General features: G+C 31.0%; 1 protein-coding gene across 2 annotated transcripts; it reads left to right on the forward strand.

The window, feature by feature from the left end:
- LOC109349487 (putative cysteine-rich receptor-like protein kinase 35) lies at positions 1,059–10,080 on the forward strand. Of its 2 annotated transcripts, none has more exons than XM_019590308.1 (6): positions 1,059–1,397; positions 1,496–1,650; positions 2,024–2,234; positions 6,140–6,374; positions 7,344–7,494; positions 9,546–10,080. In XM_019590308.1, the coding sequence occupies exons 1-6, from the start codon at positions 1,334–1,336 to the stop codon at positions 9,954–9,956; spliced, it is 1,227 nt and encodes a 408-aa protein (XP_019445853.1). In that variant the 5' UTR covers positions 1,059–1,333; the 3' UTR covers positions 9,957–10,080. The 2 variants fall into 2 exon arrangements, with proteins under 2 accessions (XP_019445853.1, XP_019445860.1); XM_019590315.1 differs by having other exon boundaries at positions 1,061–1,397; positions 1,511–1,650.

Raw genomic sequence — 16,810 nt, forward strand, 5'->3', positions numbered from 1 at the left:
TATAAATACATGTTTCGGTTAGGTTCTCATCAGGTTTGGGTTACCCGAAATCTGATGGTTTTAGGAATGATATCAATTTTCTCAACCCCACTTAATTTGGGTTTGGTTTTGGATTTCAAGTTCGGAGTTGGGTAAACAGAAACCCTATCCCCAATCCGCCATGTTGCCATTCCTAAATGATGCATTCATTATTAAACTATCAATACTAAGAAACAACAAAATTTTGATCTTTTCTTATTAATAAATTTGTCCTACTTTTTTTGTTGGAGCATGTGATGGAGTAATTTTATTAAAGTAGTAAAGGGGAGACAACATAATTGATTTAACAAAATTTTGGATTTACTTCTCCTCGTAAGAAATGATTATTATCATACTTAACAAAATAGTATGTGTCAAAAATTATCTCGTCAATATTCCCTGAATAATAAGTGACACATAGTATAAAGGGAAACAAAAACATAGTAAATTATAAGAAATGATTTTAGTCCGTTACAAAATGCATCAACAATTTTAAGAAGATGATGCTTAAATATAAAAAGAGAAGAGTAAATTCATAAACAAATTGTATCTTCAAATTTGCAAATGATCAATTTATCTTAGGTAATGTATAATGTGTTAATCAATTAAGAGTAAATTACACCAACACTCCTTAAGGTATGTTTGTGAGTTAATTATTAGAGGAGTGAAAAGGAAAATGAAAACTTGAGGGTATCCTACAAGTGTATGCGTTTTCCTACCCTCCAAAAATCAACTTACGAATAAACCAATAGAGTTTAACTTAATTACATTTATCATATTTTTCTTGTTTAATATATTACATTCATCTCTCTTAAGGTGATAATAAAGTTTAGTAATAATATATTGTCATACTAAATTTTCCTACAAATTCTCTTACAAGAAAGGGACAAATCTCTTATACATTAATTATTAATAAATAAAGTTTCAACAAATGATTTCTTAGGCTATAGAGAGATTTGTAGGATAATATTTATCATTTTCAAATCTATGTATTTGTACTTGAACAAAAGATGTGATTGGTGGTGTAGTCAAGTAGGCTTGACCTGGTCAACAAGAACAACACGCTTCTCCTTCATTTTTTCCACAGATATATATGTTGTATTGTTTTCGTTTTGTTCTCTCCTCACCAAACAAACCCAAACTCAATTTCTTCTTATTCATCTTTACTTTCTTCTCTTCACTTCATCATCTAAAATTCCCGCTTTCTCTGCTTCACAACACATTTCAGCATAAACCCAATAGCTGTTCACAAAAGAAGATTACAGCTTTGCCCATTCCTGTTTTATTTATTGTCTAAAGAAGCATAAACACCTACATGGACAAACCCCATAATTTTCTTCATAGTCTTATAAATCACTTCAAATTTGGTTCCACTGGAGGTAATCAAACAAACCCCTTTTTTAATTTTAGTTGAATTTTTGTTGTTGATTATTTTCTGATTATAGTAGGGTTGTGTTGTTTTCTTCTGTTTTTCCACTGTTGTGTTTATCAGAACAAAACAATGAAGCTGACTTACAAAGAATGGCTGCACAGGAACAAAAGATATTTTCCTATGAAACCTTGGTTGCTGCCACCAAGAATTTCAATCCAATTCATAAGCTAGGCGAGGGAGGTTTTGGACCTGTGTACAAGGTATAATCAATCACCAATTTTGTTAATTGTTTTGTTCTTGGTCATATGAAAATTGTCAGAAAAAATGGAAGCTTCTAAATTGGTCTAAGTACATTCTTTCTGGAAATGAAATTTTTGGAATTTTGATAGTTCTCTTTCTCAAATAAATGATTGGACTAAAGAAATGCACTTTTAATTCCTAGAATTTCATTGCTTTTCTGGTATTTGTTTTCCCATTATTCAGAAAGTTCAACAAATATAAATATAGTTTTTTTCTTTGTTGCTTTATAGGTAAACCAAAAACCTAACACATTAGTGTTATTCTGATTTGTGGGATTTCTTTATTTATTTATTGTCCTTCACTTTTTGGGTTCGAACCCTTTTTTACTTGCAGGGGAGACTGAATGATGGGAGAGAGATTGCAGTGAAGAAGTTATCACAGACCTCAAATCAAGGGAAGAAAGAGTTCAAGAATGAGGCGAAGTTGTTGGCTCGTGTGCAGCATCGGAATGTGGTGAATCTGCTGGGTTATTGCGTTCATGGCAAAGAAAATATACTTGTTTATGAGTATGTGCCTCATGAGAGCCTTGACAAGCTTCTATTCAGTAAGTGCTTCTATGCCTATCCTTGTCCCTTTCAATTACTTAAATCACACATGAGTGAAATCCACATACATTTTAATTTGATGAGGTTAGAATTGTTGTTAAAACATGCTTTTTGTTTGTTGTTAACTGCTGGATTAAAATGAAAGATTTGGCTTATGGTACTTGAATTGATGATAATTATTTATAAGAAGTGAAACTTATTCAAACTCCATAGACTTAAGATAAGAGTATAATTTCTTTGTCTATCTTTTTTGCCACAAGGATGTGATCGGGTTCCTTTTCAACCAAAATTTCAATTTGGTTCACTGACTACGGAATATGTTGTTTTCTTATAAGTACTGGTTTTCTCACATCTTCACACCATTTTTTATATCAATTAGTGATGTAAAAAATTGTGATTAATCATCCGTGTTGGTTGGTTTGCAGGAAGTGAACACGATTGATAGTGATTACTATCTTGTTAACCAAACAAAGACACAAAGTTATACATTATTAATGGGCATAAAGATGGTGTGAAAATGTAAATGGGGTGGTTATTTTCCTGTCCACCTACCATTCCTTGTCTGAAATCTTTGATGTTCCAACCACTCTTTTCTGACGCTTTCCCTCCACCTTTAAGCAGTTTTTTATTGCACAGATATGAGTTTTTTCAATTCTAACATCGTGTACCTGTAGCCATCCATATTTACCTTTCTTCAAATCTAAAATTAATTTATAATGTAGGGAGAGATACACTTTTTTATGATATAACCAAAGGTATATCGGGAGTAAGGTGATTCGATGATTAGGATGAAGGGTTTAAGGAGTAGAGTGAATGACGTTGTAAGTTTGAGTCTCTTTCAAAACAAATTAAAAATGAACAAAGTTGAGGGTTCGAGTCTCACCTATAACAAATACTACATACTAACCTTTGTAGATAAAAAACTAAGAGTATCTCTCACCATTTGTGTAAGGAACTAATTTCTCTCGGAGTGTGAAAATATTCCTTCCAATAAGTGTCGTTCCCAAAAATTGATTTTTTGACCTTTTGGTCTATATAGGAATTCATATATCATTAGACTATCGCCTTGTTAATAAATTAATGCAGTTAAGACCTTGACTTTCATGTATACAGTACAATTATTTATTAATTGGATCCATTACATGCCTCGGGGAGACAAGAAATGTTCAATACCAAACTCCTCCTATAACCCATCTTGGCAAAGCCATGATGACATCTGTTAGATGAACCATCCTACCATTTTCTCCTTTTAAGCACGTGCGTTAATTGATTATTAAAAAGTAGCGTGGAGGCTTAGCACCCCCAAAAAATATTTTAGTTTGTACCACGCTTCTCCTTTCTAGGACGGATAATGGAAACTTCCGAAGTCTAAATTATTTTCCTTATTTATTTGTCCTCGTGGAATAGCCATTAATCCTAATAAAAATGTGATAAGTCAAAATAAGTTTAGTAAGAGATAATATTACTCTTTGAAACAAATTAAAAAGCACCCAAAACATTGTTGCGACTAGGCCGTATTTTTTAAGACATTTTGTGGGACACTAGTACTAGAGAAAATTGTACAAACAAACTATTAAACACAACGGCCTCTCCTGAGTCGAAGCTTTTATGATCTAGAATTGGGTGGACTTCACCTTCATTCTGGGTGTCTCAGTCATTTCGTGGCTAGATTTTGGACAACTCTAACTATCCTAATAGCCTTTTTTTTCTTGCTGGTGTTTGGTGGGCCTAGAGATGGAGAAATAATTCTATTCTTGGTAATATTCCTTGGGATATTCATATTATTGTTGATTACATTCATCATGACTTCTGGGATTGGAGTCATTTAGGGAGTAGTAATGTGCTAGCTAATGAACCCTCATCCTTTCATTGGTGTTTCCCGGTGGAAGGTCAGGTAAAGCTTAATGTCGATGGCAGCTGTATTGGTGTTTCAAAAATCATGGGAGGTGGCGGTGTCCTTCGTGATCATACAGGTATGTGGATATCGGGGTTTTCTGGCAACTTTGGAGAAGGTTCTCCTATCCTTGTTGAATTGTTGGCTATGGATCGGGGTTTGCAAATGGCCTGACATGTAGGTGTGAGGACTCTCATTCTTGAGAGTGATTGTCTTGAGGCTATCCAGATTCTCTCAGATGAGTTTCATATCTGCGTTCATAATATCTCCACCATTGTCTCTAAGGTGCGTGCTTGGTTGTCCCGTGACTGGGTAGTGGTGGTTACATTTGATGTTAGAGAGACTAACAAGGTGGTTGGCGGATTTGCTAAGAAAGAGTCTCACTCCTCTACCATCTTCTCGCTTTGGTCTTCGACTCCAGCTGAGTGTTCTCAACTTCTTGACTTGGATGCTTCCTTTGCGCTTTAGTTCTTTCCTTTCATTTTGGTTGTACCAAAAAAACACAACATCCCCATGATAAAATCATTCAACTCATTTTACCAAATGCTCACTGTAGCGCGCCAGCAAAATGCTTGCAAAATGGGTCGCTTGACGTGTTTAGTCAGTGCCCGCAAATCAAAAGTGGATGCAATTCTGTCCGCCAATCATTTTTGGGAAAATTCTCATGCCCTTCCAATTTTAGAATAGGCTAATAGGCTTGCGTGTCGGTAGGCATTGATAAATATTTAAAAAAAATCCATAAAATAAAATAAAAAGAAATTAAATAAAGAAGTTAAAGATAGAATATTAAAAAAACTTTGATATGTTATATGAAGTTAAACAAATCACATTACATCATAATTTTTTGAATAATTAAATTACATTATATTATAATTTATTTGAATTTTACTTCTTTTTTTAAAACATTTTGCATGTGGGATGCCTATATGCCCAATAGAAATTTTTGGGAGCTTGACAAACAAAAGGACTAAATTTGTATGCTCATCTATAAAAATGCCGGTCACTAATATGGGTAATGCAACCTGTCCGACTACTACCAGTACCAGGAAAAGAAAAGGACCATAAATGTTTCCGTAGAGAATTGGAGGGAGAAAGAAGCCAATGAATTGTGTCTCAACTTATGTGTCTTTCCTAAAGTGAGAGAGTCTCTATTTATTACTTGAGATCCCAAATGTCCACAATAATCAGCTGTCGAAAACACGAGCTTATACGAAAATGAACAGCCATATTAAGATAAAGTAGATCGAGATTATCCGTAACCAAATGAAAATTTATTTGTTGTGAATTGTGTGTGATCGTGACCTGATCAAAGATAACTCTAATATACAACATGGCCTAAGCCCAAACCGAGCCCAACGGTAGGAAGCAGCAGCACATGTGTGGTGGTCTCGTGGTGTGCGTCCCCTGCCACAAATCTCTTATTGTCCTTGGGGCACATTCCAAATAGCTTATCTCTTATAAGCAATCTTCAAATGTTTCATATATCCAATATATTTCACAATCAAAAACCAACAACCAACAGATATCAGCATAATTTTTTGGACAAACAAATATTTTTATTTGTAATTTGTTTTTCAAGGGGAGGGGGATAGAGTACAATTCCAAGATCAGCCGCACCTCATGTACCGTGATTTGACTAATTGAACTGAAAGGTTATAATGTTACCAACACAATTAATAGAAAGATATTACAACATCCACACACCCCTTTGCATATATACATTTGTCACCATCTAATTATAGAGAAAGTTTCTTATATATAGCATAAGAGTTTTTTATATTATTATTGCATTATTTATTATTAATTTTTAATTATTATTAATTTTTAAATAAAAGTAATACAAAAAAAATGGTGAATGATACATTGATTATGTATAAATCTTTCTACTGTCAGTGTATACATATTATATTTACAACTTATCTACTACAAGTTTTTGTTGATAGCATTTTATAACTATTGATCTTAAAATCCTGTAACTGTTGTTATAACAGTACCTTAATATCGATGTAGAATCCGAGAGGAAAGAGGAACTTGATTGGAAACGTAGGTATGGAATAATCACAGGGATGGCAAAGGGGTTGCTTTATCTCCATGAGGACTCACATGATTGCATCATCCATCGAGACATAAAGGCAAGTAACATCTTACTTGATGACAAGTGGTCACCTAAGATTGCTGACTTTGGCATGGCTCGTCTCTTCCCGGAAGATCAAAGCCAAGTCAATACACGTGTTGCTGGAACCAAGTAATTCAACCCCTTCACTTCTCTTCCTCCAAATAGGATAAAAATAATAATCATCAAGATTAATTTATTGGGTAAACCTTCATTTTGGTATCTGACTTTGAAAATATTGATCAATTTGGTTTCTCAACTAATCTGTTAATTTGGTCAAATGATTCAAATTGCTCATTGTGGCTGTAATATTGCGGTTGTAGTGGAATAGAGATCACTTATTCCAAAGTTTGCCCGAAGACATTCCCCGTCCTTGGCCAATTAAAAATTGTCATAAATAAAAAATATAAAAAGTTATATTTTCATATTACTTGCTAAAAAATGATTTGTTGGGGACATAGAATGGGGATAGACTTTGGGATTGATAATCTCTATTTGTTATAATAACCGTTATAACCGCATTACACTACAATTGTGTGACACCAAATCATAATGATGTTATCTCATCGGGCTGCAATGCAACTCCATTGGACCGCATTTGAGTTGCATCATACCAAATCAATTTCAATTTTTTTTGCTCACATATGAATATGGTATAAAATAATTTCGACCCCCATACTCTAAAATGATATTTTTTGATCCTGAATGTTTAAAATGTTTATCAAGGTAGTCCCCAAATGGTAAAAATGATGATCAAGCTAGTCTCCAACTTATAAAAACAATGATCAAGTTAGTACTAGAGTGTACACAGTAATTTGATCGGGATTTTGATTACTCATGGTAAGTATCATACTAAAATGTAATAGACTAAATATTGATTAGTGCCTTATTTTTTCAAAGGCAAAATTGATTGACGATGTGTAATATAGGGATCTAATTAACCTTTTTTTATTTCAAGAGCAAAATTAATTGATAATAATGTAAATTTAAGAAACCAAATTCATCTTTTGCTCATAACTTATTGACATTTTTACTTAAGTTTTACTCATAACTTTGATGAAGCTAAAAATAGTTGAAGACTTTATATAATATATTATGCAGTGGATATATGGCTCCGGAGTATGTGATGCACGGGAATCTGTCTGTGAAGGCAGACGTGTTTAGCTATGGAGTCGTGGTGTTGGAGTTGATCACTGGGCAACGAAACTCAGCGTTTAACTTGGATGTGGATGCGCAGAGTCTACTTGATTGGGTACGAATATTAATATTTTATGTTTTTTACTTTGGGTTTTTTGTGTTGGGTATATCTGAAAGCTAAAAGGAAACAACAAAGAAACTACTCTCATTATTTATTTTAATCAAAACATTAGCGTTTTTTGACCTTTTTTTTTGAAATTTTGACACATTATTTGTTCAATTAATTAATTAATAGGTGTTGTAGTTTTTACTTGCATGGTGCACCTTGACCAAACAATTACAATCTTTGGTACACCTTTTAGAAAAATTATCAGTTTGGTATATATTTTAAATAATCGATTTCTAAGTTGCCGATTTCAGTTTTTTTTCTCTCCCCCAAAATCGGCAACCGGGGGAGTTATATATTTTAATTTTTTTCTCTCTCTCCCTAAATCGCAGTGGGGTCTTTTGTTTTTTAAATTTTTTCTTCCCCTAAATTGGTAATGGGGTTTAAATATTTTAATTTTTTTATCTCTCCACCTGAATAGGCAATGAGGGGTTTTATGTTGTATGTTTTTTATTTTTATTTTCCTCTCTCCCCCTAAATCGGTAATGAGTGAAGACGATATATTAATTTTATCATTATATGTAAATTTTTAATTAACAAAAGTGATTCAAATTATTTTACTAACTAACAAAAATTAATAATAGGTGGTCACAAAATTAGTCACCACCAATATCTCTGGACATGATGTTAATATCATACGTGCAATTTTTGTTAGTTATGAAAAAAATTTGAATCACTTTTGTTAATTAAAATTTTACATATAATGATAAAATTAATATACTGTCCCTCATTACCGATTTAGGGAGGAGAGAGCGAAAAAATTAAAAAACAAAAAACTCTTCATTGCCAATTTAGGGGAGAAAAAAAAATTAATTACAACTTCAAAGCCGGTAGTTTAAAACATATACCAAATTGGTAATTTTTCTAAAAGTCACCTAAACTTGTGCAGCATCCTCAATAGACACTGTATCATAAGCATCTAAGTTACGGGAAAATGAGTAAAAATTGTCTCGGGTCAATATTTATAAAATACATGTTATCATATTTGTGTCTCTTTTAGTTCTTTTTATTTGACAAGAAAAACAAGATCTTTTCAATCTTAAGATATTTGTTTAGACATTATTCGAGAATTTAAAATAAATATTTTTGCATAAATAATGCAATTTTTTTAAATTTTACTAGTACCATTTATTTCTTATTAAAATCTGTAGGAAATGTCACTGGAACCCTTGATTAGTTAATTAATGGTGACTCTGATTTATTGATAAAATTAAAAGCAACCTCGGCCCCACAATCAACATGACTGAACCATTATCTCATGCTTGCATGATCAAATTGCACTTAAAATTAAGTCAAGCTACTACATTGAGTCTATAATCTCTAACTGAAAAGTTAAGTCATATCTTATAATAAATTAATAAGGGTAAAAATAATAATTCCAAATTATTATTTTTATAAATTTACATTGGGGAATGTAAAAAAACAGACTAGATAGAAGTGGGGCTAATTTAATAAGGGTAAAAAAACTCAGGTTTATTAGGTCCAAAAAATAGCCATCTGAGTAGAATAATTATTTTAAATTTATCATTTAATTATATTTATTTTTCTAAAATAAATCCGCCCTTGATTTATTTGGATCATCAGATTTTATCGACTTGATAAGCCTTCAAGGCCCAGTAGCTAATGGATGAGATATCAGTGTTTTGTCTGGTAGGTTAAATTGGTCTTTGTCTTTTTTAATTGTAATAATTGGTGTGGTTCTAATAACTATGCTTCAAAATCGAAGACGTAATTTTCTACTGATAAGGAGTTCCACTTATATATTGAAAATTTCACATGTATTCACAACACAAGGACCTGGGGATTGTTTTAACACAGTTAGTCATTCTGTGACACATTCCTAAAGTTGGTTTATGTCTATTTTCTCTTTTCTCGGGTTATTATTCCCACTAAGAAAAGGAATAGATTTTTTTAACAAAGATTTTAGTTAATTATCATGTCACATGTGACACATTCCTAAAGTTGCTTTTGTGTCTATTTTCTCTTTATTGTCGTTATAGGCATACAAGCAGTACAAGAAAGGAAAGAGCTTAGACATTGTAGATTCCACATTAGCATCTTCAATGGAACCTGAACAAGTAACAATGTGCATTCAGCTGGGTCTGCTATGCACCCAAGGCGATCCACAGTTACGCCCGAACATGCGGCGCGTGGTGGTGATGCTGTCTAAGAAACCTGGCCACATGGATGAACCAACAAGGCCAGGGATGCCTGGTTCCAGATATAGAAGACACCGCAGACAGTCTGCAATGTCTTCGATAGCCGATACCTCGGTTACTTCTGATTCAAGCAACAATTATACCACCACTGTTACTACTACTGCGACAAGAACAAACTCTGCAACAGGAAGAAACTCAGCTACTGATACTTTAGAAATAGATCGTAGAGGGAAACGTCCAATGTCGGGTTAGGCTCATTTGATGAGGTGTATTATCATTTTAATTATTCTTTTTTGTATGATATAGTGTGCATATGATGGAATGTAAATATTAAGTGGTTTAGTTGAGGAATGACATGGTCTAACTAGATTCTTATCAGTGTTTTAAATTGTGATTGCGATTGCAGTTATAGTAGTTAAACTCTCGATTTAACTCGTAGAATCGGTAGATCTTATGAGTTTTCAAAAGCTACCGAGTCACGTGCCCAATTTGAATGCGATGTCACCACTCCTGGTAAGATTGTCGGGGAAGATCGTAGGATCGTAAAATCGCCAAGATCTTACGAGTTTATGTTTTATGGCAAAAGCCCCAAATTGTAAAATCTCAATCTTCGAAACCCATATAGAGGGGGAAACTCATGCTCACTGTTTTCTTTTCTTTGAAAAAAATTATGCTCATTGTCTTTTCTTTGAACAAAATATACTATGTGTAGATGTTTTTTATTCTCTCTCTTTTTGTTGTGCTCTCTTTTTGCTTTATACATACTGTATACATCTCTAAACACTAGCCATGTTTCTCAACATATTTGCTTCCTTATATATGTGTGGTGTTACTTTAATATGCATATATTTTGATGTTGAAGTTTAAGGTTTATGAAGTTCTACTTGTTAATTTTGTTATTTATAGCAATAGAGAAAGTTGAAGTTTTTATTATTTTGTATATATGTATATCTATAAAAAAATCAATGGTAGAATCTTACGATCCGTGTTACGATCACATGATTTACGTTTTCATCTACTCCTTCCGATCTTATGTAAGATCTTGATTTTGTCAACTATTTATTTACAGTCATAGCTGCGGTGGTTAGAATTGTGGCTGTTGCAATTTGGATTGTGGTTATTGTGGTGTGAATTTTATTATGTTAAAAAAATAATTTTTAAATTTGATGTAGTCCAATGTGGTCTGTTATGGTCAAAATGTTGTTTGATACAACTATATCATTATAATTCGGTGTCACATACAATTACAATGATCACCACAACTAATAGTATGACCACATCATCATGTATTATGGTCTGCAATTAGAATTACTAATTCTTATTATTCTTATAAGTGAGAAAGGATTTGAAATTAATTATTGTGCTCCCCATAAAATCATAGCTATCAATGCGTAATTTTGTCTCACCATTTATAATAAAGTGAAAAAGAACCAAAAAAACTTTCTGCAAGTTCATTGGTTATCTTAAATAAATCATATTGGATAATATATTATCATTTACTTTAAAAATAAATCATACTAGATAATAAATATTATTAATTTTAAGAAAACCTATCTGATAATGAATATGATCAGTTATTTTAAAAAATTAAATAGAGCAAATATCACTTTGGTCCTTCTAATTTTCTGTGTGTATCAATTTAGATCCTGGAAATTTGAAAAATAAAAAATGGACCTTATAAAATATCAAATGTGAGTTAAATAGTTTTTTTTTAGCATTTTTATGACCATTGACAGAAACTATTTTAACTCAACTTCACAATATTTGAGTACTAGTTTCGACTTTTACTTTTCTATCGACCAAATTGGTACACAATGGCGGATCCTAATATAAAGTTTAGAGGGGACAATAATATTTAATTATAATTTATAATTAAATTTAATTGTGTAACAATAATAATAATATATATATATATATATATATATGTTTGAAAGTTTCAAAATAATACATAAATTATAAATAACGTCAATTAACAACTAAATATATTAAATAAAAATGTACTTTCATTTAAAGTGTCATTTTTTGTTCACTTATATTCATCACACATTGAATTAGAGTAAAAGATAATGATATTTTCTTCCCAATATAAACCACTATGTTGTTACAAGAAATCATTTTTCATCTCACTATATAATCTTGTTTTGATTGTGTTTATTGCTAAAAAAATATTTTTTGTAGTAGTTGTAAAATTAGAATAGCTAAGATAAGACAAATAACTTGATCAAACAAGTATTATGAATTCATCTTCCCAATTTTTGTAAAAGCTACACTTAATTCAAAGATGATTGAGATGTTCTTCAAATCGAATGACTAACGACATCAAAAATAAAATATTGAAGTTAATCTCTCAAACTAATCTTCTCTTGCTTATTGAAAATCATAAAATAGAATTTGTTCACAAAAATAAATATATTATAAATATTAAATGTTTTATAGATAATGTTAGAATTCAAACTAGTGTTGAGAGAGTAAAGTAAATATTTTAATAAAGAAAAAATATATACATTAACCATGTAAGAATTTTATACAATTGGTTCATTATCCATCATTTATTTTTAATCACCATTATACACACTGATGAACTTCCTATAATATATAAATCTTTATATTGACAATGCATAAATATTACACTATTTAATAAATTAGTTAAAATAAATATTATAAATAAAAATATAAATAATTTTACCATATTAAAAAGTAATAATAAAGTAAAAATATATCTGTAAAAATATAATTATATAATTTATTGTTGTAGTTTTTAGTAAAAACATTTCTAATGATATTAAAACAATGTTTTTTATGGCTTCTAATGTCTAATAAATATTAAAAAAATAATATTCAAATAAAGGATAAATCATTCAAAAATAAAGGAAATGTCGTGATTTTACTGTGTTTTCTTCTTATCATTTTGAACGTTCATTATATATTACAATATGTTTGTTAATAATAGCAAAAAAAAAAGGTAATAAGTATAAAACATTTGAGCTAATAACAACACTAACGATAATAATCATATTAAGGATAGAGAAATGGACGTGAATATTCATTTTTTCTCCTATACTCATCATTTGAACCGTCATGATATATCGTTTTTGTTCTTTAAAACAATTAAAATATATCCAACTGATCAAACGTTTTATACGGAGTTTCTATCTTAAAGTTTGTATCTTTCCATGTACTACTTGTTTGTTATTGTTAGAAAATTAAAACATTAATTAAATATAAATTAAGTTTATATTTTCTAAACAATGAGAATGAAATGGTACATGGAGTAGTACATATCTTGAGACAGAAGATACGCTCTCGTTTTATACCAAGAAGTATGTACTCTTGATTCCCTATTGCACATAGGAATATCTAACATAAAGATAAAATATTGTCATACACAAAATTAAAGAACTATCCTTTGTAAGTAGATAAATAAGAGATAATCAAACAAGTATATGGTATACAATAATTCATCCAACTAGTCAAGGTATCACCTTAGTACGAGGGAATGAGGTGTTAACACCTTTTATGTTCTACAATCGACTTCTGAGTCTATAGCTACAGTTATTAGACAAACGCTTTTGGAAATTCGACATAAAGAAGGTTTCATGTGTTTTACATGTAAAAACTTATTGGTGACTCCAAATTATTTGGAAGAGCGTGTAATTTCCCTTTTCCACCTTTTAAGTTGGTAACTAGTGTTAACCAAAAGCCGGGTTGTGACAGCTAGCGACTCCATTGGAAAGTCTTTTTAAAGATTCGGGCCTAGAATCGTTGATCGCATAGATCATGATCCTTTACCTCGTTTAATTTCTTTTAATTAATATATTTCATTTAATCCTTTCTATATATTCACTCCATTTTTTAATAAAAAAAGTCATGTTTTTATGCTTCCTAGCACACACAACATGATACACCTGCATTTTGGTACACACATATGTCCTATACCCAAGTATTAGAGGAAGTTTAGGATAAGAGAGACATTCGCCTTTTTAGTAATGACCTCACATCGTCTTTGGTATTGGTAGGATAGACCAATCAGATTGTTACATGTATTATGAGTTAGGAGTTGGAGCATAACTTTCATTTCTAGTCAATTATATTTGGATTTTTCTTCTTTCAAGAAAGGGATGAAATTTGTGGACCTTGTAGAAGTCTATAACATCCTAAGGAGTCCGTTATAAATATATCCTAGACTCTACCCTAAGACAATGACTTTTACATGTTCCCAAAAAAATCTTGTTTAATGCATCTCATGTAGGACATGGTAAGCACACTTTCATTTTTATACCTCATTATTTTTATTTCTCATCAGAATTTAGGACTTTGGTCCCTAAAATAAAGTAACCTCACCATAGTTCAAGCGTGAGTGGTGTAGATATAATTACATTTCGGTATTCCTATACAATAAACATAACACATTTACATGCAAAAAAGGTACCCTTGGTAGGATCCATAATCCTAACTGTAATTTTCATCGTAGTAAGAACTTGGGGAAACATGTTGTCTTAGGTTATCCTGAACATTATGAAGGTTGTCATCCCGTCTGGACATCTCATATTCATAATGATAGCTAAATCACCCTAAGAAATTGTCTATTATCTTAAGGGGCGTGCATTTTCCATTATCAAACACTCCATCCATGCATACATTCAAAAAGAAAAATATATCATTCAAATATCCATATACTTATATTCATTCATGCATACATGTACTAAAAAAATATATCACTCATTGACTTATTAATTCATGCATACATACATATGAAAAGAAAAAAATGCATCATTCAGACCTTCATATACATATTCATTCATCCATTCATAAATCATCAGAGATAAAAGTAAATCGTTCAAACATTACATTTTGTACATTATCATATTGTGCATTCTAATCTATTATCTCATTATATCATTACATTCATTACCGTAAATCTCTCTCTATGCATTGTCTTAAAAATAATAAATAAATCACTTCATATCTCTTCAAACATTTAAAATATGGAATTTAATAGTTAGTCTCATGCACTCCAAATCATATACATTCAAAAAATAAAATTGCATGCATTCCTTCTACATCATATGCACTTTCTTGCATCATATATATCAAAAATTGCACCCTCATATAATTCATGCATAAAAAAATCAAATGCTTCTTAAGATGTATGTCGTGTTTTCAGTACATGCTCGAGGTTAGAATTCCATGTATCACTTAAATTATAGGTTGCATTTTAATTCATACAACATAGATAAAAAAAAGAGAGGAAAATTGTCTATTTCATGCACATCATGCATAAATAAAAGTCATTTGGTTTATATACATTTCATGATCCCATTACTTGTGAAGAAGATCATCTCCTTTCTTTGGCTAGGTTTTGATGAATACACAAATATCAATAAAAGAGGAAAATGGTTGAAGAGCTTTAAGTACGAAAAGCACAAGATCATATATAAGATTTAATCTGTTTTCTAGTATAGGTCTTGCCTTTATGAGTCATTATTACTTTAATATCACATAATGCTCTTGTAAATATTTTTACAAATGTTATAAAAAGATGAAAAAGAGTTACAAGATTGTAAATAGAACTTTTTAGAAAACCAAGTATCATGTTACTTGAAACATAGTAACATGTTACTTGAAACACGGTAATGTGTTACTTGAAACACAGTAATATATTACTTGAAACAAGATAACATGTTATTTGTCAGGGAAAAGAGTCAGTAGGCGATTAATGTAAGTGGATAATTGATTACTTTGTTGGACAATAAAGTACACTAACTGAATATCACAACACGCTAACCGATTAATGTGTGTTGAAAGTATTGCTTCAAATTTGAAACTCAACCAACATCCATCCAAACGAACCATCACTATGCCAGAATAACAAAACAACATCGCTTAAAATTGTCATTCAACAGTGCTTTCAAACATTGTTTATGTGAGCGCGGTAAAATATAAGGTTAGATTTAACATTACTTTTGAAGCGCTATTGAAAACAGACATTTAATAGCGCTAACTAAAGTGAACGCTATTAAATATCTACTTTATAAATAAGATAATATCTCTCCCAAATATTCTATCAAATATATGACAAACATGCCCAACTCCACCACATTTACAATAGAAACATCATTATGAAAACTGAATTTATAAAACATTGCATGAACTTGTGTCCCTTATTTCAAATCTATTAACCCAAAAGATTATATGCACTAATGAAAGGGACGAAAGTGGTGAAGATGTAGACGACTAATCCATGAATTTCTTGTCTTCCTTAACTGAAAAAATAAAATGAGATTTTATCAACGACAAAAAGACATAGTCTAGATTCAATATAATAAGAATCAAATCAAAATTTACATAGAAAATAAGGATGAATTTTTTTTTTATTACCAAATTCAAGAAATACATATCGAGATTGAAAGTTTGGTAAATCACCAAGAGCTCCAGCTAGATTCAACCTTGACAGATTCCTATATTATAAATCAAACATTTAACATAGATGTAAATGCTAGTAGCAAGAGTGAATGAAGGAGAAATAAATAAGGTAATATAAGACAACGATTCATCTTATGCTTGAAGAAAGAAACCAAAAACTGATAACTTGCTTAAAGAGAGAAACTTAAAACAAAAGAGAAAAAAAAGTTAACTCATGGAGAAGAAGAATAAGAGAAATAGAAAATAGAATGATATGTGTATTATTGTGTGAAGTTTTATTTTTAAATATGCAAAGATTCACGCTGACTAAAACAAGTGTTGTTTGAATGTATGATATTTAACAGCGCTCAATCCGTTAAATGTGTGACTTTTAACCACGCTTACTAAAGCAGGCACTGTTAAATGTATGAATGTATGACTTTTAAAAACCCTCACTGAAGCGAGCACCGTTAAATATTTGACTTTTAACAGCGCTCACTTAAGCAAGTAATGTTAAATGTATGAATGTATGACTTTTAATAACACTCACTGAATCAAGCACTATTGTATGTATAAATGTATGACTTTTAATAGCGCTCATTGAAACAAACGTTGTTAAATATTCACCTATCACATTTAACAACGCTTACTTCACTAACAACTATTGATTCTCTTCCACCTTATATTTAACACCATTGAACACA

The sequence above is a fragment of the Lupinus angustifolius genome, chromosome LG01 (assembly GCF_001865875.1).
Source record: "Lupinus angustifolius cultivar Tanjil chromosome LG01, LupAngTanjil_v1.0, whole genome shotgun sequence".
In the NCBI taxonomy this organism is placed as follows: Eukaryota; Viridiplantae; Streptophyta; class Magnoliopsida; order Fabales; family Fabaceae; genus Lupinus; species Lupinus angustifolius.